Genomic DNA, 21,695 nt, shown 5'->3' on the forward strand with positions numbered 1-21,695 from the left:
ACGTTTCATTAAGATTAAAAATGTTCGCTCCTTCCAATATTTTCGTTCTCATTAGTTGATCTTTTATCGATATAACAATAAAATTTATAAATTTTTATTATAATAATTTAATGTATAATTGATCTGCTTTTAACTTTTGTTTGTTTTTTATAACTAAATCTCTCATATTAATACAATTTTTAATTCAGTTATTTTTTACATCTTTGAAGTATGTCTTTGAAGTGTACATATTAAATTATGTTTTATAAAAATATATAATATAAGCTTTCTAATTTTTATGTTTTCAGATTATCATTAGTTGCTGTTTACTCTAATGGTATCTCATATGTTTTAAGATGCTATAGTAATCATTTTACTTTATGACGTGATATTTTTTTTTGGAAAAGTGCAAATTACATATATCATATATTGACATAATGGAGGAATATCTTGATGCACACGCACCTCAATGGGTGGATTTTACCAAATCTTGCAGTCCGCAAGTAGCACAAGATTTCTTTGACAGAGTACGTACAATAGAACCTAAAGATAAACTGTGTGACTTTACTTCTAAGGATACGGAGAATATTCAGCCTGCATCTCAAGAAGATGTTTCTGATTCTAATACAATTATGGAATTGCAAGAAGATTTGATTATGAAAAATACTCCTGTCAAGGTGGTCTCTCCAAATTGTGATAATAAAGAAAAGATAACAATTACTTATGATCAGATCCTTAACAATGCAATGAGAACACTGGAGTTCTGTCAAAAGCCACCTAAAATCCGAGACGTGTCAAATAAAATTAACCAAGAGTCTAATGTTTTTAAGACACCAAGCGTGTCTAAAGGCACTAAATCGTCCAGATCCATTGGCTTTCGTAGCGTACCGAACAAACACGTTCAATCCAGTCAAGATACTGTATCAAAATCTGTAAAAATTAACAAGAACAATAATACTGTAAATATGAGGAGAACATTGGCCAACCATTACCTGTTTAAGCAAGATGATGCTTGCGCGAAGAATAATACTTCCAAAATACCAGATGTATGCTCAGATGCTACTAAAGACAAAAAAAAGGATAAGGAACCTAAGGAGGACAGTGAAGAACTTAAGGATAAGGAACTTGACAAGGACAGTGGAGAACTTAAGGAGGAAAATAAGGAACTCAATGAGGAGAACAAAGAAGAACATGAGAAGGAAAACAATGACGAATTTAAGAACGATAGTGGAGATCATAACGAAGAAAAAAACGAGGCGCAGCAAGATGAACAAGAAGAATCAATAGACGACAATAAGGACAAGGAAGAAAATAATGAGGATGATGTGGATACTGCAATTGAAAAGGCCAAACAAAGGCAATCTAATAAACATACCTCAATCCTCACCTGGCAGAATCACAGGCGGAGCATGTATAAACGCCGAACGTCAACAAACAGTAAGCAGTACGTCAGCTTGGCGGAGGCGGTGTCGCGCTTCCAAAATGAAACACCCAAACGTTTCCGTACCAGAAGCACGAAGGAGAACAATACGTCTGCGGTGATCAGCCTACCGAAATTGATGCAGAATCGCCTGCGAACGACGGTGCCGATTTCACCGGCACTCGTATCGAAGAACAGAGCGCGTGCCGTCACAGTGCTGAGCCAGGAGGAACGCGAGAAGCTGCAGCTGGAGGAGATGAAGAAGTATCAGATAAAAGCGAAGCCGATACCGCCTAGCGTGCTGCGGGGTCCGCGCGTGATGCCGAAAGTCGCGAAGAAGTCAGCGGACACGACGCAGTCCGAGAGTGGCGAGATATCTTGCGCTACAAGTTTGCTCCAGAGTAAAAATTCACCGCCACCAGCCTGTCACGATAAAACTTTCTTCGGCCCGAAGAAAACGGTGCCAAGGATAACGGTGACCGATTCTGAGGGTATTATCGTGGAACAACAGACGATAGCGTTCTTCGGCGTGCCTAAAGAAAGCGTCACCAAGAGCGCGACGCGCGTTCAGCCATTCAGCTTCGAGGCGCGCAACAAGAATCTGCAGATGAAAAAGGAGCAACGGTTGAAGAGCTTGCAGGAGGTCAACAAGACTAAAGAGTTCCATGCCAGGCCGGTGCCGAATTTTTCAAAACCGCCGACACCGTCAGCCAAGCAGCAGCAGCAGCAGCAGCAGCAGCGGCAGAGCATGAAGAGGTCGGTCCTGCCGTGTCCATTCAGTTTTGAGGAACGAAATAAGCAATTGTCGAAGAAGAAGGAGCAGTTGGTAAAACAAGTGCTCGAAGAGGACAAACGGTCGCGGATATTCCGTGCGAATCCGGCACCGTCTTTCAAACCCGTAATGGTACGTGGCAGATCTAAGGACCGTCTTTTCGTGCAGGACAAGAAGGTGGCGAATGAGCATGAAGATCAGGAGAATTTGGAGCCGAATGTTGGTTCTTCGAAGACAGAAAATAAAAGTACCCGGAAAACGAAAAGTGCTGCTTGCGCTATTGATAAGCAAAAGGCATCTCTGAAGGAGAAGATCCATCCGCCAGAATTGAACACTGATAAACGAGCGAAGGAACGACGCGAATTCGAGGAAAGGTTGAAGCGTAGAGAAATGGAGGATGAGAAGAAGCGCCAAGAACAGATTAGAAAGGAACTGGAGGAGGAGATGCAAGTAAAAGTGGAGCTGCGCAAGTTGACGGAAGTGAAGGCCAGACCGATGCCGAAGTACAAATTGCCGATTATCGTTAAAGCGACGAAACAACTGACCCAACCGCAAAGTCCTGCATTCGCAAGTAAACTCAAGTCGAAGCAAACATAAACGTAATATATTAATTGACATAATTCGCATTCATTTATTCCAACAATTATTCTATAAGTTTAAGCCTTTGCGGACACGCGTCAGGATATTTCGAACATAATTGGTGTCAGTTGGTTATACGCGTTTATTTATCGCACAAAGTTAAAGTTTTTTAATATATTTGTTTAATAGTTTGATTCTACCTTTTTCTATTTATTATTACGGACTGTATTTGCACCTGTTCCGTTCTCAAAGGGTTAAACTTTCTGTAATTTTTATCATATTAAATATACTTAAATAATAAACTTAAGCTTTTTCTTAAGATATTTGCTATGTTTTACACGCTTCACTCAATATATTTTATATAAACTAACGCACTAATATATTCATGTTCGCAAATGTGCCAGACATGCTTCATGTATGATTAAAAAAAGAAGAAATATAAAAAAGATGTATGAGAGAAATATTAATTAGTATTCTATGGATGATTTATATAAAATATAGAGTGAGCGAAACATTAATTCAGAGAAGTGTTTTAAATCAACATTTTTAAGGAAGATATGTATGTAAATATTTGCAAACTGTCCCGTTCTCAAAGGATTAAACTTTCTATAATTTTTATTATATTAAATATACTTAAATATATTTTTTCCTAAGATATTTGCCATGTCTTACATGCTTTGCATAATGTATCTTATATAAACTATCTAACATACTAATATATTCGTCTTTCAAAAATGCTAGACATGCTTCATGTATTGTTAAAAAAAAGAAGAAATATAAAAAAGATATATGAGGGAAATATTATTAATTAGTATTTTATTAATTGCGATAAATGAACGTGTGTCTGCAAAAGCTTAAATATATATATTTTTTTTTCTTTAAAATCTAAGGAAGATATATATTTAAATATATATATATATATATTTGTATAATAATTTTTATGCAAGAATTTGAATTTTTTCATGCATTTTTTATTTTCTGTCTTGGAAGAATCAAAATTCGGCTTCCTATTCTCCTGATCTTCATGCTCGTTTGCCACCTTCTTGTTCTGCATGAATTTAAATATATATCTTCCTTAAATTTTAAGGAAGATATATATATTTAAATATATATCTTCCTTGAAAATGTTTATTTAAAACACTTCTCTGAATTAATGTTTCACTCACCCTGTATTTATATAATGATTACTAAAGTGTAATTGTTATAAAGAGTATAAATAAAAGTAATTTTTAGATCTGCTAACAAGTGTAATTGTAATAAAGAGTATAAATAAAAAGTAGTTTTTAGATCTATGATGTCTTTTATAAAAAGCATCCAGTGTATGAAACAAATATACATTCATGTATGTATGTTGCATTATACAAACTTATTAATCTAAAATGAGTTGTGGTTTCACTTTAAATAGATAAATAATACTATGACCGTTCATGATTCGCCTGATATCATTTTATTCTGTTTTAATTCTGTTTCAAACTGATCTGAGCTGAACTCATATAATATAATCTTTAAAAAATAATCAACAGTTCTCTTAACAATTTCATGACTGTACATTATAATCAGTTGTAAACATCAGCTTGTACATATGTACATTTATACATGTATAACTTCATATTAACAGATGGGTATCTATCTGGATATATTTTCATATAATGTATTAAATATGTTCACTGTGTGAATCCACTCGTTCCCTAATGCATAGAATTTCAGTATTTCATATACGTTCAAAAAAGAACATTTTATCTTTTAAAATTCACCATTAATATCTACAATTTTTTTATTAAGTTTCAAAAAAAATATGAATGAGAAAATCAGATGTAAACCAAAATAGCGAACGAGATCCATCTGTGAGTATGCGTATGTATAAAAATTAATATTTATGAATTGCATATCTTTTTCCTTTATATCAATGTTCTAAATTTAAAGTATGTATATACAAAGATAAGAAAATCTACGAAAATTTTGTAAATGTTAAATTGGTAAAACAGAATTCAGTAATTATTATTTTTCAACTTTCGTTGACAAATGAGTATAATTACTCTAATTATGAACTACTTTTAAATAATGGCAAATTTTATATCGTACTCCAATCGCAAATCACTAGTATATACAATATATGTGACACAGTATATACAGTATATACCAGTATATATGACAATGTGACTTTGCAAACATATATTACTTCATAAATGACAACTTAATCAGCATATATATATATATATATATATATATGTACTTACGTCACGCACAATTAAATTTACATTGCTTTGCTAGAATTTTGTACATAAACACTCCGATTTACAGGAAATATGCTGCGCACTATGCATGTGTCGTGGATGAAGATCACTCAACAATCGTTAAAGAATTCTTATCACATTCGGTCTTGGTTTTGGTGATGCAAATGATAGTAGTAATATGCATGAATGATTCCACTATGCGACGATCCCACTTGGTTTACTAAAATTTTTACGTAGTTCAGTTTTTCAGTTTCTCCTCTTCACTCGCGCACTATACTAGCTGCTCCGAACTGCTGGCACTAAGATCGAGTAAGCGCCACGCGGCCTTAGAATTGAGTTCCGTCCGATCGCGACACAGCACCCAGACGTAATTGACGCGCATCACTTTCTGAGGATCGCCCTCGACCACCTCATTCTTCGAGTTTCTCACACACATGATTTGTTGAGATTGAAAACTGATGATTAAAACCGGACCTTGGTCCATCATCTTGCCCATCATCAGATCCACATTGTCGATGTCTGCAATTGAAATATTTCTCGTTTACAAATCTCGAAGCAGCTCTCAATAATGAGTTGCGTGCAAATGCATACCTAGAATTTTACTATCTGAATAATGTCCTAGCTTTTTCAGTTGTTTGTGCGGCTGTGCGATTAAATTGTAAGGCCCTTCGTGACACCAGTCCTTCAGAACTTCAAGGTCGCCTCTAACCATCGCCTCGAGGATATTCGGGATGAAGTCGGTCTCGCAATCTTTCAAAAATTGTATTTTACTGAAACTAGGATCCAGATTACAAATCTCCGTCAGAGTTTCCGACAGCTCAGTCTTTTGAAACAATCCGCCTATAATATCCGAAACCTTATCCGTGAGCAATCTAGAAGCGCGCAGCACGGCATTGTCTGACTCGTCGTATTTCATCTTCCAGTCCATCACCTTATTCACGTATGGATTATTGTCCTTGAAAGAAATACCCAATAAATTAAAAAATCAGTATTAAGATTCATTATACGTTCACATATTTGTGTATGTAATACCTTAAATTTCTCCCAGGCGGCGGAAAACATGAAATCCTTGTGTATCTCCACACCTGTCGATTTCTGGTCAGGCATGATTTCTTTAGTCTCTATTGGCACTTCCTTCCTTTTTCGTAGTTTTTTAGGCGCAACGTAAACTTTGCCTGCATCAAGCAATAATGAAGAAATTTAATCTGCTCTCTATTCTCTGTCTAGTCGGGCCAAATCTATCTACCTAGAATTCCATGTTCGTCAAGTTCATTCCGTACGGCCTCTGCTGTGTGCGTTATCGTTTGAAAGGCACCTGTCTTACCAAGTGCTTGGCTTTTCTCGGAAATTGTCTCCGCCGCGCCTTTGGCTGATTTCGTAATCTCTTCACCTAATTGACCAGCGCGTTTGCCAAGTTCAGTCTTACCTGCTTCCTCGATAACTTCTTGTACCTTTTGAATATTAATTTATATAATTGCACACATAATATTATCACTGTATTAGTTGATTGCACGTATGTACCTTTTCTTTAAGTGTATCTAGCTTTTCTTTAATAACTTCGGAACTTTTGCTAGCTTCAGATTCCACAGCTTGAAATTTCTGCCGCGCTGTTCGTAATGCTTCTGATTGTTCCAATTTCTGAGCTTCTTCTCTAAACTTTTTTAAAGACTCTTTCATTTCTTTGTTCTTTTGCATCTCCTGTCTAATATTCTCAACAAATTGAGATATAAAGCTGGGCCGCCGCGCCGGATTCGAATATAGTCGAATCTGCAAAAGTATTGTTGCTATTTTTTCAGCATTATTTCTTTAGAAAACAAGAAACTTACCGACTGCATTTTTGCATTGAATAAATCTGCAGATGTTGGATGAAATGTACACGACAGCAAACGTTCTCTCGAGCCATTTCTTAAACACCTTGTTGATTGTATCGACCTTGCAGCTCCCTTTAAACTTGTTCTACAAGATGCAATATTCTGGAACTATTATAAGATTGGTTACAATTTTTGCTTTTACTTGACAGTAATTATTATGTATGCCTTATTGATAATTGAGTATTTGCAAATATTTTACATTATTTAAAGATTACGCAACAATATATTGTATTGCAAATAATAAATTCCGAAGAAATGCGTTCAAAAGTATTTTTATCATTAACACAACTTCTTGAATAGATGTAGATAAAATTAACGGTTTGCAATTAAAGCAGATTCCTTGAAATACTACAAACCATTTTAATAATCATATAACATTTACAATTGTGCAAATAGCTTCGCGAACGAAAGTTTTCAGAGAAAAGATAACCTTTGAATCAATAGACAAAACACCGGTCTCTATAAATGAGATTATGAATTTATACATGATTGTCAAATGACGTAGGCACGGTATTTCAACCGCAAAATCACATTGTCAAATGACATCGGTTTAGTTAACAAGCCAACTTATTTACCATTTTACAAAAGATTTATCAATATCTTTAACGAAAAATCCTCGTGAATGCACCAAATGCGACGAAATTGTATTGTATCGCCATCTATAATTAGAAATGCCAAATCAGTCGCTGAAGTTCAAAGTGACATTAGAATTGTACAAAGTTAGGTTGCCTAAATTGTTTTTCCCTAGAAAAGTACGTGACAAAATTTATAAGTACATTTTCTATTGGATATGAAAATAGTGTGAAACGCAATGTTAATGCAGTTAACTAAAATTACTAGGGAATGCAATTTTTTTATTGGATACCTGAATGTCGCGCGTCAAATGCGCAGAGTAGTGTATCTATTCGTCATACTACGTCTATGGTCAATGCAATGTAAATTCGTGGAGAACAAAATGTAGGAAAATGTAAAAAAAATGTAGCAAAATAATTAGCAGAGTTGAAAGACAAAAAAAAAAGACGAGAAAGAAAAAAGTGGGCGTAAAAAAAAAAATTTTTATTTTACTCCAAGCGTCGAAAAGAGACGCTCGCGTACGTACACAAGAGATACATATACGAAAAGTACGCGCATGAAAAAGAGGGGAAAACTTTGCATACAAGAGTGGGAGAAGGTTGAAGGGAAACGACGAATCGCACGATAGCGAAAGACGGTAGTGGCGGAGAAGCGTTTGTCGTATACGTATATGTAAGCGAGGGTATATCGTATATCGAGTGACGGCACGCCGAAACCTTGTCCGCACGGACTAAGTGAGCGTCGCCGCGACGGCGTTGATGCTACATCGTCCGGCCAGTGTTTCCTCGCGCTTGAGAAAACGGGAGTGAAGTGAAAGGGAGAAAAGTGTAGGAAAAACGAATCGCGTCGCCGTCGCCGTGCTCATTGTCGTCCTCGAGCGGGATCACGAATACCGCGCGTAGCGGCGGGCTTTGGCGATCGTCGTCGTGATTTTTCTATCTTGACGTCGGAGCCGAGGAGCGTGTTTATTGCGGAATGGCGTCAGACGAGGAGGTGGACGAGAACTATGCAGGTGAGCAAAAGGTGGTGAAGGGAGTGAGAGGAGAGAGAGAGAGAGAGAGAGAGAGAGAGAAAGAAAGAGAGAGTGTGAGAGTGAGTGACGGGGGGGAGAGAGAGCAATAGTGAATGACGAGGGGAAAAGGGGGGTGAGAGAATGAGAGACAAAGAGACGTAGCCGTGAGAGCGGCATCGGGATAATCGCAACATCGTAGTGCAACGAACAGGTATGAACGCTATATACAACGCGGAACGCGCGCTTTTCGCCGCGTCAATGGCTGCCGCATTAATCGGCTCCGTGCGGTCGCCGCCACGCCGTTGTCCCGGGTAGCGGCGTCGTCGTGGTTGCACGGGACCGGAGAATGCGCGCGAACATTTACTCACGTAAAAGAGAGAGACGCACGCGAAGCTAACCTTTGCCGATTGTGTCACCATGCCACTCGACGTTATCTCGTACACCGGCGAATCTTCCCGCCGCCGAAAGACAGGCCGCCGTTTGACGGAGGATGGAAATGACACAAGACCGAATTGCGGGCGTAGTGTTCTCCATTTTTCGCGAGCGGAATGCGATCGCTATTGTTGTTATTTACTGCGGTCTGCCGCGATGATCGCAAATCGCCGTCTGTGTTTACTCAACACGTTTTATTGGCATATTTTTCTTTCTCGGAGCAAATCGTGAGAATCAGGATTATTAGAATCTTCGCGAGCGTGTTTTCCGCGTCTTGTAATTACGAAAATATATATTTAGCTTTTGTTTCGACGTTTTACGATTGTTGCGTTTATTATAATTTGTTTTAAATTCAATTTATGACTTTTGCGATTTTAGCATCATTTCATTTGAGACAAATCGTTGCGCTTGTAATTATAATATTCATTACTGAGTCATTACATCGGGAGTATGAAGAATCGAAACGCAGCTATGGTCGGTTTGCAAATCTAATATGGTTGCACATCGCGCATATTTCCTATATTCATAATAATAATAATAATCGACAAATAATTCCATATTTTTGTGCCTGTTTCTCAAATGTAATGATAAAAATAGCCCATGTTAATGTTGAGCATGATAACGGTACATGCATTGTATATAAAAGGGAAATTAATTTCCTTTTGCAATAATTACGGCTTATTCGAGTCGGAACGATTTCCAATCGACGAAGCGTAATTGCATTTACGCCATGTTACAACGTACCACAACGTCCGCGCAAAAAAAATTATGGATCCGCGTTTCACGTATACGCTTCGCTTATCTGGTATGTGTGTGTATACACGTATATATCTCGTGATACACACGCGCACGTACACCACTTTATTACACGTTCTCTGCATGCAATACAGCCGGCGTCTAACCTCCACCGGTGCTTTGGTAAAAATTTGCCCGAAGTGAATGGATTTTACGACCAGATCCTTCGTCCTTCGTTAATTACAATATCGGCAGAAGTTGAGCATATCAATATTAAATGTATGCGTGCGAATATGTGCGTGTGTATGTACGTGTATCTGTATGTCAAATGTAGAATGCCCTATTAAAGAAAATGGCGGACGCACACTCGCACAAAGCAGTCGCGAAACGTTGATTAGTTCAAAATCGCCCTTCGAATTCGCGTGAGTATCTTTCGGATCATCGAATATATATTTCGCGACGACAGTTTCTGTTTTCGTTTTCATTGATATTCTTGCAGAATTTTTGTCATGTTCAGATCGCAAACGATACGAGCCGCATATTGTATTGTAGAGCGCAATTAATTAAACCGTTATTTTATGCTTTTGCACGACGTATTCTGTTCTGTGATAAATTACAATACAACTGAAGCCGAAATTAATTGATTTGATTTTAGCATTGTTTAATCGTTTTCAAATTATTAAAACGGTTGAAGAATTTGTGATCTGTCAAGAATTCAAAATCTATTTGTAAAATATAAAAACGGGAATAGAGAAAATAAAGAATTTATAGGAAAGAATAATCACATTTGTGGAAAGAAAAGAATTTTTTTGCTGTTTGAATTAACAGATTTTAATTTACTAATTTTAATAAAGATTTTTATATGAAAAATTAAGATTTTAGTAGGCAGCTTTGCATATAGCAAACAATAGAAAAATAGTCATATTTTATAATTAAATTTCGTGGTTAAATACAGAAAATTATTAATTGAATAAATTGCAAATTTTTAGGAGAGGATGACATGGATGAGACTGGGGGACAGGTATCAAATGTTGGTCAGCCAGTAGATGGCTCATCAGATGCTGAAGAATCTCAGAGATTGGTAAGTTATATATTCTGTTTAATAATATTTATAATCATAAAAGATATAAATCTACTGTTGTTTTTTTATCTTTGTGATAACTGTATTGTCTCAATGGTGATCTATATATTTTAGTATTCTTTATTCAGAAATTTAAAACATGGAAATTATTTTTTTATAGGAAGAGGACGATGATTATGAACCAGAAGAGCGGAAAAAGAAGAAAGGAAAGAAGCGAAAAGCACGTAGTGAGGATAAGAAAGGAAAGAAAAAGAAGAAAAAGAAAAAATCCGATTCTGGGGATGTAAGTATATTATTATTGCATATATATATATATTTGTTGATTGTACACGATATAATTTAATATAGTAATTTAGTTGAAGCGATTGTGTGCACTGTTTAACCAATTTGAAATATTTAGGAAAGCGACTTTGGTGGCGGTGAAGCAGCAGCAGGTGACGCGGCTGGTGAGGACAGTGACTATGCGGTCAATAGGAAGAGCAGGAAGTCATCCTCCAGAAAATCCTCCAGTCACAATGCACCACCGACCACTCAGAGCCAAGAGCCTACGACAGGCATGCCCACAATCGAAGAAGTGTGCAACACATTCGGCTTAACGGACGTACAAATTGAATATTCTGACGCCGATTTCCAAAACTTAACGACGTACAAACTATTTCAACAACACGTCAGACCGCTCTTGGCAAAAGAAAATCCAAAAGTATGTATATTATGCTCTATCGCTATAATTATTTCATATATTTTGCACAGACTGTACTATATTTCCTAATATGCTGAATTTCTGTTTTGCATGATTAGGTTCCAATGTCGAAGCTTATGATGTTGGTGGCAGCCAAGTGGCGCGATTTCTCCGAATTAAATCCACACACGCAACCGGATGCGGATGTCTCATCCACCAACGTGGATGATGATAACAGAAACGCCCGAGCAAATCGAAGTGGTGCTATACAAGAACCTGAGGATGAAGAGGAAGATGACGAAGACAGTGATCGGAAGAAGAAATCGCGAGGTTCAAGAGCGAAGAAAGGGAAAAAGGCGTCGAAAGTACCGACGCTTAAGATTAAGCTTGGGAAACGCAAGCGGGGAAGCTCAGTACGTATAGTAACTTTTCTCTGTTGTTTTATTTGTGACATAGAATGTATTTTTATTTAAATCTGTCGTTGAATTTTACTTAGGACGAGGAGGCGGAGGGTAGCGCCGCGGGCTCTGCGGCCGATTCCGACATGGAATTCGAGCAAATGTTGGCCGATGCGGAGGAGACTCCCGGTGTCGATGGTAACAAGGGTAACGTCGAGGAGGCTGGTGTCGAACCACCGGCCGAGCCGCCAGTTCGTAGAAAGGCGAAGACAAAAATCGGCAACAAGACCAAGAAAAAGAAGAAGACAAAGACTACTTCTAAGTTTCCGGATGGAGAGGAAGGTCTCCAGGTAGAGTTAAGCAGCATTTGCTTATGCGTTCATTGTTGTTTTAAACGTGCTTGCAATCATGGACTGCCACATAATAATCATTCTCCTCATACTAAAAGCTTGGAGATTTATTTATAATTTGCTAGTCGACGCATGACTAATCATTGTGCTTGTTAATTTTATCACAGCTGCGATTCTTTCGATGATTTCCATTTGGATATGCGCGTACAAATCTCTCATTAATGATCATTAAATGATACATTTATAAATTCGATATAAAGAAAATAACACAAATTTTTCTAATGTATGCAAAATACAAGGGCTGGCGGCAAGAACACGTACATACATTGTAGACATTGACGGAACTTCAAGAACGCATATGCTCCGTTGTCTGACTCTGCCTTAAAATAATCGTAATTGTTTCTTCCTTTCTTTCTTCCTTATGTTTTGTAATATTTAAAGCTGCATAATCATACACTTTATGCAACATGCTTTAAATACGCGCTTAAATCATTTATGTTTTGACATCATGAATCTTTTCTATCATCATGTGAATTATCTGCTTAGTCAAAATGGAATAATTATTTTCTGTTTTTTTTTTTCTCTATAGACTGACCATCAGGATTACTGCGAAGTGTGTCAGCAAGGTGGAGAGATCATATTGTGCGATACGTGTCCTAGAGCGTATCATTTAGTGTGCCTGGAGCCTGAATTGGAAGAAACGCCCGAAGGAAAATGGAGTTGTGCCCATTGCGAAGGAGAAGGTATTGCAGGTATCCTGATTCACACCGAGCCTAATTCTCCTTCCTTCCGCTCCTTCCTTTTTTTTTCCCCTGAAACAAATCCCGCATTTGCTTCATCGCATCGAGTGAACGGTGACTATAGTTGCATTCGTATTGTTAGGAGCAGCAGAGGATGACGACGAACATATGGAATTCTGCAGAGTGTGCAAGGATGGCGGAGAATTGTTGTGTTGCGACAGTTGCACGAGTGCGTATCACACGCATTGCTTGAATCCTCCATTATCGGAGATTCCCGATGGCGATTGGAAATGCCCGCGATGTTCTTGTCCGCCTTTGAGAGGGAGAGGTATAGATGAATAATTTTATATTATGTTTATTGTTCTTGCAAATACATAATATTAAAGTAGTGTTGGATTATTTAAATATATTAAGTAAATATTACACCACAATCAAAAGCAACATCTAGGAATGCACATAATATAGTTTATTGTTATAATTTTTCTTTTTTTTTTTTTACTAGTGGCAAAGATATTAACGTGGAGATGGAAAGAATGTTCCGACACACCGTCGGAAGAGCCTTCTACAAGCAAGGCTGCACCTAAGCAGAGAAAAATACGCGAGTTCTTCGTGAAGTGGGCAGATATGTCCTACTGGCACTGTGACTGGATCACAGAATTACAACTTGACGTATTCCACCCACTCATGTTTAGGTTAGAAATTCTCTTCACACATTCTAACTCGGTTACCTTTAAATATGCATATTGTACAATGTGTGGGTTTTTACGTGATTAGGAATTATTATCGTAAATATGACATGGACGATCCACCAAAATTGGAGGAACCGTTGGACGAGAGCGATACTCGTGTAAAGCGTTTGAAGGAGCAGCCCGGTGCCACCAACAGGGATGAGTACAACTTGGAAGAACGTTTCTATCGTTACGGCGTTCGTCCGGAATGGCTGGTGGTTCACAGAGTGATCAATCATCGATTGCAAAGAGACGGCAGAGCCACGTATCTCGTCAAGTGGCGGGAACTTGGCTACGATCAGGCAACATGGGAGGACGAGCACGCGGACATCCCCGGCTTGAAGCAGGCCATAGAATATTATTTAGATTTGAGAGCCGCTAACTGTTGCGACGGTACTACGTCACGTAAAGGCAAAAAGGGTGAGTGGAGAGGTCGATTTAATTTTTATCAATTACGCATAGTTTCTCTCGCGCTCTTGTAAACTAAATGGAACGAAATCCAGGTAAAGGGAAGAAATCGAAAACGCGCGAGCTCATCGACGATGAAGAAAGGACTCCAAAGCGGTACACGCCACCGCCAGACAAACCTACGACAGATCTCAAGAAGAAGTACGAAAGGCAACCAGATTACTTGGATCAAACTGGAATGCAGTTACATCCTTATCAATTGGAGGCAAGTATCGAGTGTCAAATGGGCCAACTTTTGTTTTCTTCAATTTCTTAATTTTTGTTACATTTTCAAGTGCCAACTGATTTTTTTTTAATAGTTTTACTTGCATATGTATAAACACGACATACTAAATGTGTCAAAATTTCATTTCCTCAAGTTTTTACATTACATTTTCTCAATTCACAGGGTTTAAACTGGTTGAGATATTCATGGGGCCAAGGCATAGACACGATTCTGGCCGACGAAATGGGTTTGGGAAAAACTATTCAAACTATCACATTCTTATATTCCTTGTACAAGGAAGGCCACTGTAAAGGGCCTTTCCTGGTTTCCGTTCCCTTGTCAACTATTATTAACTGGGAGCGTGAATTTGAAACTTGGGCGCCTGACTTCTATTGTGTTACTTATGTGGGTTAGTACTATTCTTTTTTTATTTTTAACATGTATTTTAAAAGGCATAAGTTAATAGTGACTTTCTGTTTATTTAGGCGACAAAGACAGTCGTATTGTGATTCGTGAAAACGAATTGTCGTTCGAGGAAGGTGCTGTACGTAGCGGACGCGCCTCCAAAATTCGTTCGTCTTCAATTAAGTTTAACGTTTTGCTTACGAGTTACGAGCTTATATCCATCGATTCGGCATGCCTAGGCTCCATCGATTGGGCTGTTTTAGTTGTAGATGAAGCTCACAGATTGAAATCCAATCAGTCCAAGTTCTTCAGATTATTAGCTTCTTACAATATCGCGTATAAACTTTTACTGACTGGCACGCCACTGCAGAATAATTTGGAGGAACTGTTCCACTTATTGAATTTCTTATGCCGCGATAAATTCAACGATTTGGCAGCGTTCCAAAATGAATTCGCTGATATCTCAAAGGAAGAGCAGGTTAAAAAACTGCACGAAATGCTTGGACCGCATATGTTGAGGAGATTGAAAGCTGATGTATTGAAGGTTGGTAATTTCTTTTTTACATATATACGATTACATTGCTGCAGCACGAGAAATTATTAATTCAAATATACTTTTATAAATTTATAATATATTATTTAATGTTTTTCGGTAAAGAATTATGGAAAGAAATTTTAGATATCACAGTGTATAGAAATATTGTCATACTTTATAATTAGTTTATATTAGCAACGCTACAGGAAACATGTTTCTTTTTTTTTTTGCAGAATATGCCTAGCAAATCTGAATTTATCGTACGCGTCGAATTATCACCAATGCAGAAGAAGTATTACAAATATATATTAACGAGGAACTTCGAAGCCTTGAATCCGAAGGGAGGCGGCCAGCAAGTGTCGCTGTTAAATATAATGATGGATCTCAAGAAATGCTGCAATCATCCATATTTGTTTCCTGCCGCGTCACAAGAAGCACCAACCGGACCAAATGGAAGTTACGAGACTTCAGCGTTGATTAAAGCGGCTGGCAAATTGGTTCTGTTGAGCAAGATGCTTAAGAAGCTGCGAGACGACGGACATCGAGTTCTTATATTTTCTCAGATGACCAAGATGTTGGATATTCTTGAAGATTATTTGGAGGGCGAGGGATACAAGTATGAGAGAATAGACGGCAATATAACCGGCGCGCAACGTCAAGAGGCCATCGACAGATTTAACGCTCCCGGCAAGTATTTTCGAGAACTTTTATAATATAATCATAATTCTTGCGTGTAAAATTGCACCTTTATTTGACCTTTATTGCTCAATTGCGTTTTTTATATTCAACGAAATACAACGGAGAACTTGAAATTTTACTTTTAAATTTACAAAAAATAAATATTTGCTCAAAATTGAAAACTAATTAAGGAATTTAATTACAGGCGCACAACAGTTTGTCTTTCTGCTTTCTACGCGTGCTGGTGGTCTCGGCATCAATTTAGCAACGGCGGACACGGTGATTATTTACGACTCTGATTGGAATCCGCACAACGACATCCAAGCGTTCAGCAGAGCTCACAGGATAGGCCAGGCTAACAAAGTTATGATCTATAGATTTGTCACGCGTAACTCCGTGGAAGAAAGAGTAACGCAGGTGGCCAAGCGCAAGATGATGCTCACTCATTTAGTCGTGCGACCAGGCATGGGCGGTAAAGGTGCTAACTTTAGTAAACAGGAGCTCGATGACATTTTGCGCTTCGGTAAGTTTTGTTTAATCTTTTCTGATAATAATCTTGTTCCAACAATACGATTGACAATAATAATTTCTAATAATACGATTGACAATTGAAATAATTGCTGTCAAATAATTTTTATTTTCAATGACTGTTTACACGTTCAAGCACAATTTAATTTGTTTCACGTTAGGTACGGAGGAACTGTTCAAGGAAGAGGAGGGCAAGGAGGATGAAGCTATACACTACGACGATAAGGCTGTTGCCGAATTATTGGACAGAAGTAAGGAGGGTATCGAGCAGAAGGAGAATTGGGCCAACGAGTACTTAAGTTCCTTCAAGGTCGCCTCGTACGTGACGAAGGAAGGTGAAACGGAGGAGGAGGCGGACACGGAAATAATTAAGCAAGAGGCCGAGAATACCGATCCGGCATATTGGATCAAGCTGCTCAGACATCATTACGAGCAGCAACAGGAGGATATTGCTAGAACACTCGGAAAAGGTTTGCGTTGATAAAATAGTATGATCGATATATGTATAAATAAAAGAATCTTCCCACACTTATTAAATCAATTGCAGGCAAACGAGTGCGTAAACAAGTTAACTACACCGATGGCGGTGTGACCGGCGATCAAGGCGCGAGAGATGATCAGCCGTGGCAGGAGAATCTATCTGATTATAATAGCGACTTCAGTGCGCCCAGCGACGACGACAAGGAGGATGATGATTTCGACGAGAAGGGCGATGGAGACTTATTGTCTCGTAGAAGTAGACGAAGACTGGAGAGACGCGACGAAAAGGACAGACCTTTGCCGCCTCTGCTTGCCAGAGTAAACGGAAATATCGAGGTTAGTGTTCATCTAAAAAGAATATACACAATGATTTATATGTATGTGTATTTATGTTTATGTACATGAGTTTCTAAATAAATTTGTGAAAATAATTAAAGTTTAAAAAAAACCATTCTAATTTAACGAAGTAATTTTACTTCGAATAAAAAGAATGTTACACACAAGTGCTTACTTGTATATTCTAGTCAATTTTTTAAAACAAAGAATTGTTTATATATTCTTGCGCACATTTTACTCATACATATATTTTTTACAGGTGCTAGGTTTTAATGCCAGACAGAGGAAGGCATTCCTCAATGCAATTATGCGCTATGGAATGCCGCCACAAGACGCTTTCAACTCTCAATGGTCGGTTGATTTATAAAATTACATGTTATATCTTTAACCTAATTATTTTGTATAATTTTTTATCACTTAACACAAGCATATAATAATTAACATAACATTATTGGCAACAAAATAGAAATTAATCACTGCACCTTTTGCACTGTTTGATTAATAATATAATATTTTTATCTTTATAACAATTAACAATTACACATATGTATTTAAATTATACAGGTTGGTACGTGATCTGCGCGGAAAGTCCGAGAAGAATTTCAAAGCCTACGTTTCGCTCTTCATGCGACACCTCTGCGAACCAGGTGCCGACAATGCGGAAACGTTCGCAGACGGCGTTCCTCGAGAAGGTCTCAGTCGACAGCACGTACTCACAAGAATCGGTGTGATGTCCTTGATTAGGAAGAAGGTACCGATCATTAAATCGCGCATAATAAATTATTTATCTCTTTATTCTTTAGGTGTTGCAACTCCAAGAAGGAATATTAAAAGGATAAGCGTTAATGTGATGCTATTGTTCGCAGGTTCAAGAATTTGAACACATTAATGGCTATTATTCGATGCCGGAGATGATACGAAAACCGATAGAACCCATCAAGCCGGAAGGAACCGGGGAAGCAGCGACTGGTACCAGCAGCACTAGTGCTACACCTGCCACTTCGAATGCTCCCAGTCCTAGTCCTGCTGCCACGCCGACTCCGACTTCGACTGCCGGTGCCGCCATCGAAGCCAGCAAGACGAATTCCGATGCATCTGACGCTAAAGAATCTAAAGATGAATCGAAGGATAAGGAGGTTGGTATTGGACAACCCTCTTGACATGTATTTATTTCTTCCTCGTTCATACGTAAAAATTTATATGTCAAGAGTATCGTTTTACGAAATGCGCGTTACTTAAGAATTGAGATCAATAAAATGATTATCATTTCAGGGTGGCGACGCGAAGGATTCGAAAGAAGACTCGAAGAATTCTAAAGAAGATGACGAAGGAAATTCTGAAAAGGACAAGGAGAAGGAAGATATTAAGAAAGAGGAAAAGGACGGCGAGACGGAATCCGCAGAAAAGGAGAAGGACAAAGCCGATGTGAAGGACGAGAAAGCAGCAGCGGCGAAACACGACGATAAAGCAGAGAATAGTGAGAATAAGAAGACCGAACCAGAAGAAGATGTCGTTATTGTGAAGGACGACGAGGAGGAAACAGAGAAGCGAGAGGTATTCATTTGCACGCAAAGAATCCATACGTCTTATTAAGAAGCAGCTTGATTCATATCACGCTTTCCTTTTCCAGGAGAAAGATAACAAAGAAAAGGACGTAAAGGACTCTGAAGATGTAGTGAAGCCTAAGCGTAAGTTCATGTTCAACATAGCCGATGGTGGATTCACGGAATTACACACGCTCTGGCTGAACGAAGAGAAGGCCGCCGTGCCGGGCCGTGAATACGATATCTGGCATCGTCGCCATGATTATTGGCTCTTGGCTGGTATCGTCACGCACGGCTACGGGCGATGGCAGGATATACAAAATGATATTAGGTAACTGAACCCTTGTATTAAATAAAAAAATAATTTTTTTTTTTAATATCTAGCATCGATTTCAGCGCACATATATCAGCGTTGGCTCTTTAATTTTTTTATTGATTTTGAAAGTAGCCCTTTTTTCACTTTTCCAGTTGTATAAAACTGTCATACTAATTACAGGTTTGCTATAATTAACGAGCCATTCAAGATGGACATGGGAAAAGGCAATTTCTTGGAGATAAAGAACAAGTTTCTAGCGAGACGTTTCAAGCTCTTAGAACAGGCGTTAGTGATCGAGGAGCAGTTAAGGCGAGCCGCTTACCTAAACCTTACGCAGGATCCCAATCATCCTGCCATGAGTTTGAATGCGCGATTCGCCGAAGTCGAGTGTCTCGCCGAATCCCATCAGCATCTTAGCAAGGAGAGCCTTGCGGGCAACAAACCGGCGAATGCGGTGTTGCACAAGGTCGGTTGTCCGCATGTTTTATTGCAAGTTTTTCGAACGCGCGACAAAATTGATCCGAACACGGATTGAATTTTCATAGGTATTGAATCAGCTGGAAGAGCTCTTGTCCGACATGAAGTCAGACGTGAGCCGTTTGCCGGCGACATTGGCGCGCATTCCACCGGTTGCTCAGAGACTCCAGATGTCTGAGAGATCAATACTGAGTCGATTGGCGGCCACGGCACCCGGCGGAAGCAGCTCTCAGACAGGCCAGGCCGCACTACTGGCGCAGCAATTTCCAGCTGGCTTCTCCGGCGGACAATTGCCGGCCACTTTCGCGGGCGCCGCCAATTTCGGAAACTTTCGACCACAATACTCAGTACCAGGGCAACCACCGCAGGGTTTCACAGGTCTGTGATAATTGTAACGGTTGTGTGCAGTAATATCGTGATTATGCAAAGTCAACCGTAAACGTAATTTTCGACTTTTGTTCAATGAAAAATATCATTTGTCTGTTGCAGCCTGAATATTAAGTGCTGGAACACAATGGCTCAAACAAGGACTCAAAATAGCGCAAATTGAACTGTCCCGCGAGAATCGTTTGCGCTCTAACATTATTTTTCGTAAATTACAGTTTTTAGCTGAATTTTTCTAGAAAATGAATACGACGAGATTTCCAAGCAATGACGTAATATTTTACAAATCGAGTTGCATTACTTCTGTATTTATTACGTGTACATTCGGCATCTAGATTCAAGATTTTCACGTTTCTCTGTATTTATATATGCGCGTTCTTTATAAGAAAGCGACGTAGATTATTTTCTTAAGTATCTTTTAAGGATATGATTTGCGTTTAACGTATGCAGTAACAACTTCATTATTTACTTAAGTCTATTTAAGACCTTTTTTAGTTTAATGCAAATTTTCATCTCGTCACTTTAAAGACATCAGTCCACGAGATGTTACTTGTAATTTATTCACGAAATTCGCAACAATAGGTTATGCGCAAGCGGTAAACTATTAGAGCATCCACGATACTTCAGGGCCTGTGATTCATTTCGAATTCGTACGTTCACGGAGATTCGGTGAACAACGGCAATCATTTTAGGTCAAGACTGACGTTCGACAATGCAGCTGAATCTTATCATGTGATGTACTATCGTAATGCATGGGTATAATTTCGATACAATGCAGAAATTCTTCGAAATCTTGTTTTTTATATTTGTATCGGAGGATATCGGAGAGTTGTTTTGAAGAAAAGAAAAAAAATAGATTGTGTATGCCTAGACGACGCCCTCTTTTTATTTTTATTTTTTACTTACTGTTAATTTTTGAATACATTTGTGTTACTTGTAAGAAAGAAAATACGTTTATTGCTTTCAAATTTTTTTTCAATGTTAATAAGAACTACATTAGTGCATTTTGACGTTCGTATAGTTCGAAAACGAATCTAGAAGCTGTCTTTACTCTGTATACATCAATAATATCTGTACATATTGTCATCGTATTTATATAAAAAAGAAAAAAAAAAAGCATTCGGTAATACAATTCATATTAAACTTGTAAATTGAGAAACACCAGCCGTGCCCCATGCATTACTTTAGAATGAACGAACGCAATCATAACAAAATATTAAGATCTTAAATAAGCATATGTATTGTTCACAGTCTTTTCTACCCTGTTTCAAGGATTAGAATCATTTTATTTTCTCGTTAATGAACTTGCCAAATCATTGCTTTTGGCATAGCTAAGTTTCTAAGATTAGTTTAGAGTTTAGCTATGGAATTTGAAGAACGACTTGAAAAAAGCGAATGAATGAAATATTACTATAAAAAAAAAAAAGGAATCGTTTGTGTATGTACTAGATTTACTGGAATAAATTAATAATAATTAAAAGTGTATTTGTTGAACTGAGAATTGTGTCTCACAGTATGCAGTAAGCATTATTATTCGACGTATATTATTACGTCAATAAAAAAACGTCAATGAAAATTTTATATCAGAATATAAATTAGATTCAAAGGAAATACTTTCTTTGAATGTTAATATTTCCTTTTAATATTGTTCTATATTACGTCAATAAAAGAAGTCTTATGTTTTTAGGTTATAAAATCAGTTTAGAAAATGTATTTTTCTTTTATGTGTGTTATAGATATATATTTTTTGGAATTT

The 21,695-nt window shown here is 38.0% G+C and overlaps 3 protein-coding genes across 8 annotated transcripts; 2 read left to right on the top strand and 1 right to left on the bottom strand.

Moving 5' to 3' along the window:
* The first annotated feature begins 406 nt into the window (after positions 1 to 406).
* LOC105674612 (targeting protein for Xklp2) lies at positions 407 to 4,042 on the top strand. Its single transcript, XM_012371074.2, has one exon. The coding sequence runs from the start codon at positions 417 to 419 to the stop codon at positions 2,766 to 2,768; it is 2,352 nt and encodes a 783-aa protein (XP_012226497.2). The 5' UTR covers positions 407 to 416; the 3' UTR covers positions 2,769 to 4,042.
* Positions 2,779 to 7,540, bottom strand: LOC105674613 (mitochondrial import inner membrane translocase subunit TIM44). Its single transcript, XM_012371075.2, has 7 exons — positions 7,431 to 7,540; positions 6,811 to 6,963; positions 6,506 to 6,751; positions 6,231 to 6,435; positions 6,017 to 6,159; positions 5,576 to 5,939; positions 2,779 to 5,503 (listed from the first exon to the last, which is right to left on the bottom strand). Exons 1-7 carry the CDS (start codon positions 7,431 to 7,433, stop codon positions 5,256 to 5,258), a joined length of 1,362 nt encoding a protein of 453 aa, XP_012226498.1. The 5' UTR covers positions 7,434 to 7,540; the 3' UTR covers positions 2,779 to 5,255.
* Mi-2 (chromodomain-helicase-DNA-binding protein Mi-2 homolog) lies at positions 7,522 to 21,419 on the top strand. Of its 6 annotated transcripts, none has more exons than XM_012371021.2 (25): positions 7,522 to 8,440; positions 10,597 to 10,688; positions 10,849 to 10,971; positions 11,089 to 11,388; positions 11,487 to 11,780; positions 11,864 to 12,115; positions 12,705 to 12,867; positions 12,998 to 13,183; positions 13,358 to 13,547; positions 13,630 to 14,003; positions 14,087 to 14,256; positions 14,440 to 14,665; positions 14,742 to 15,205; positions 15,430 to 15,883; positions 16,080 to 16,397; positions 16,564 to 16,872; positions 16,950 to 17,218; positions 17,478 to 17,569; positions 17,783 to 17,969; positions 18,085 to 18,354; positions 18,491 to 18,772; positions 18,849 to 19,093; positions 19,259 to 19,544; positions 19,624 to 19,933; positions 20,045 to 21,419. In XM_012371021.2, the coding sequence occupies exons 1-25, from the start codon at positions 8,404 to 8,406 to the stop codon at positions 20,047 to 20,049; spliced, it is 5,898 nt and encodes a 1,965-aa protein (XP_012226444.1). In that variant the 5' UTR covers positions 7,522 to 8,403; the 3' UTR covers positions 20,050 to 21,419. The 6 variants fall into 6 exon arrangements, with proteins under 6 accessions (XP_012226444.1, XP_012226445.1, XP_012226446.1 ...); XM_012371022.2 differs by having other exon boundaries at positions 13,004 to 13,183; XM_012371023.2 differs by having other exon boundaries at positions 12,705 to 12,858.
* The last annotated feature ends 276 nt before the right edge of the window (positions 21,420 to 21,695 follow it).

This window comes from Linepithema humile, chromosome 1 (assembly GCF_040581485.1).
Source record: "Linepithema humile isolate Giens D197 chromosome 1, Lhum_UNIL_v1.0, whole genome shotgun sequence".
Classification (NCBI taxonomy): Eukaryota; Metazoa; Arthropoda; class Insecta; order Hymenoptera; family Formicidae; genus Linepithema; species Linepithema humile.

Coding starts and splice junctions, on each gene's coding strand:
- LOC105674612 (XM_012371074.2), top strand. CDS start 417: ATGGAGGAATATCTTGATGCACACGCACCTCAATGGGTGGATTTTACC.
- LOC105674613 (XM_012371075.2), bottom strand. Junction 6,160..6,230: donor TGACGAACATGGAATTCTAG/GTAGATAGATTT, acceptor TGCTTGATGCAG/GCAAAGTTTACGTTGCGCCT. Junction 5,940..6,016: donor CCGCCTGGGAGAAATTTAAG/GTATTACATACA, acceptor ATTTCTTTCAAG/GACAATAATCCATACGTGAA.
- Mi-2 (XM_012371021.2), top strand. CDS start 8,404: ATGGCGTCAGACGAGGAGGTGGACGAGAACTATGCAG. Junction 10,689..10,848: donor CTGAAGAATCTCAGAGATTG/GTAAGTTATATA, acceptor ATTTTTTTATAG/GAAGAGGACGATGATTATGA. Junction 12,868..12,997: donor CGAAGGAGAAGGTATTGCAG/GTATCCTGATTC, acceptor TCGTATTGTTAG/GAGCAGCAGAGGATGACGAC.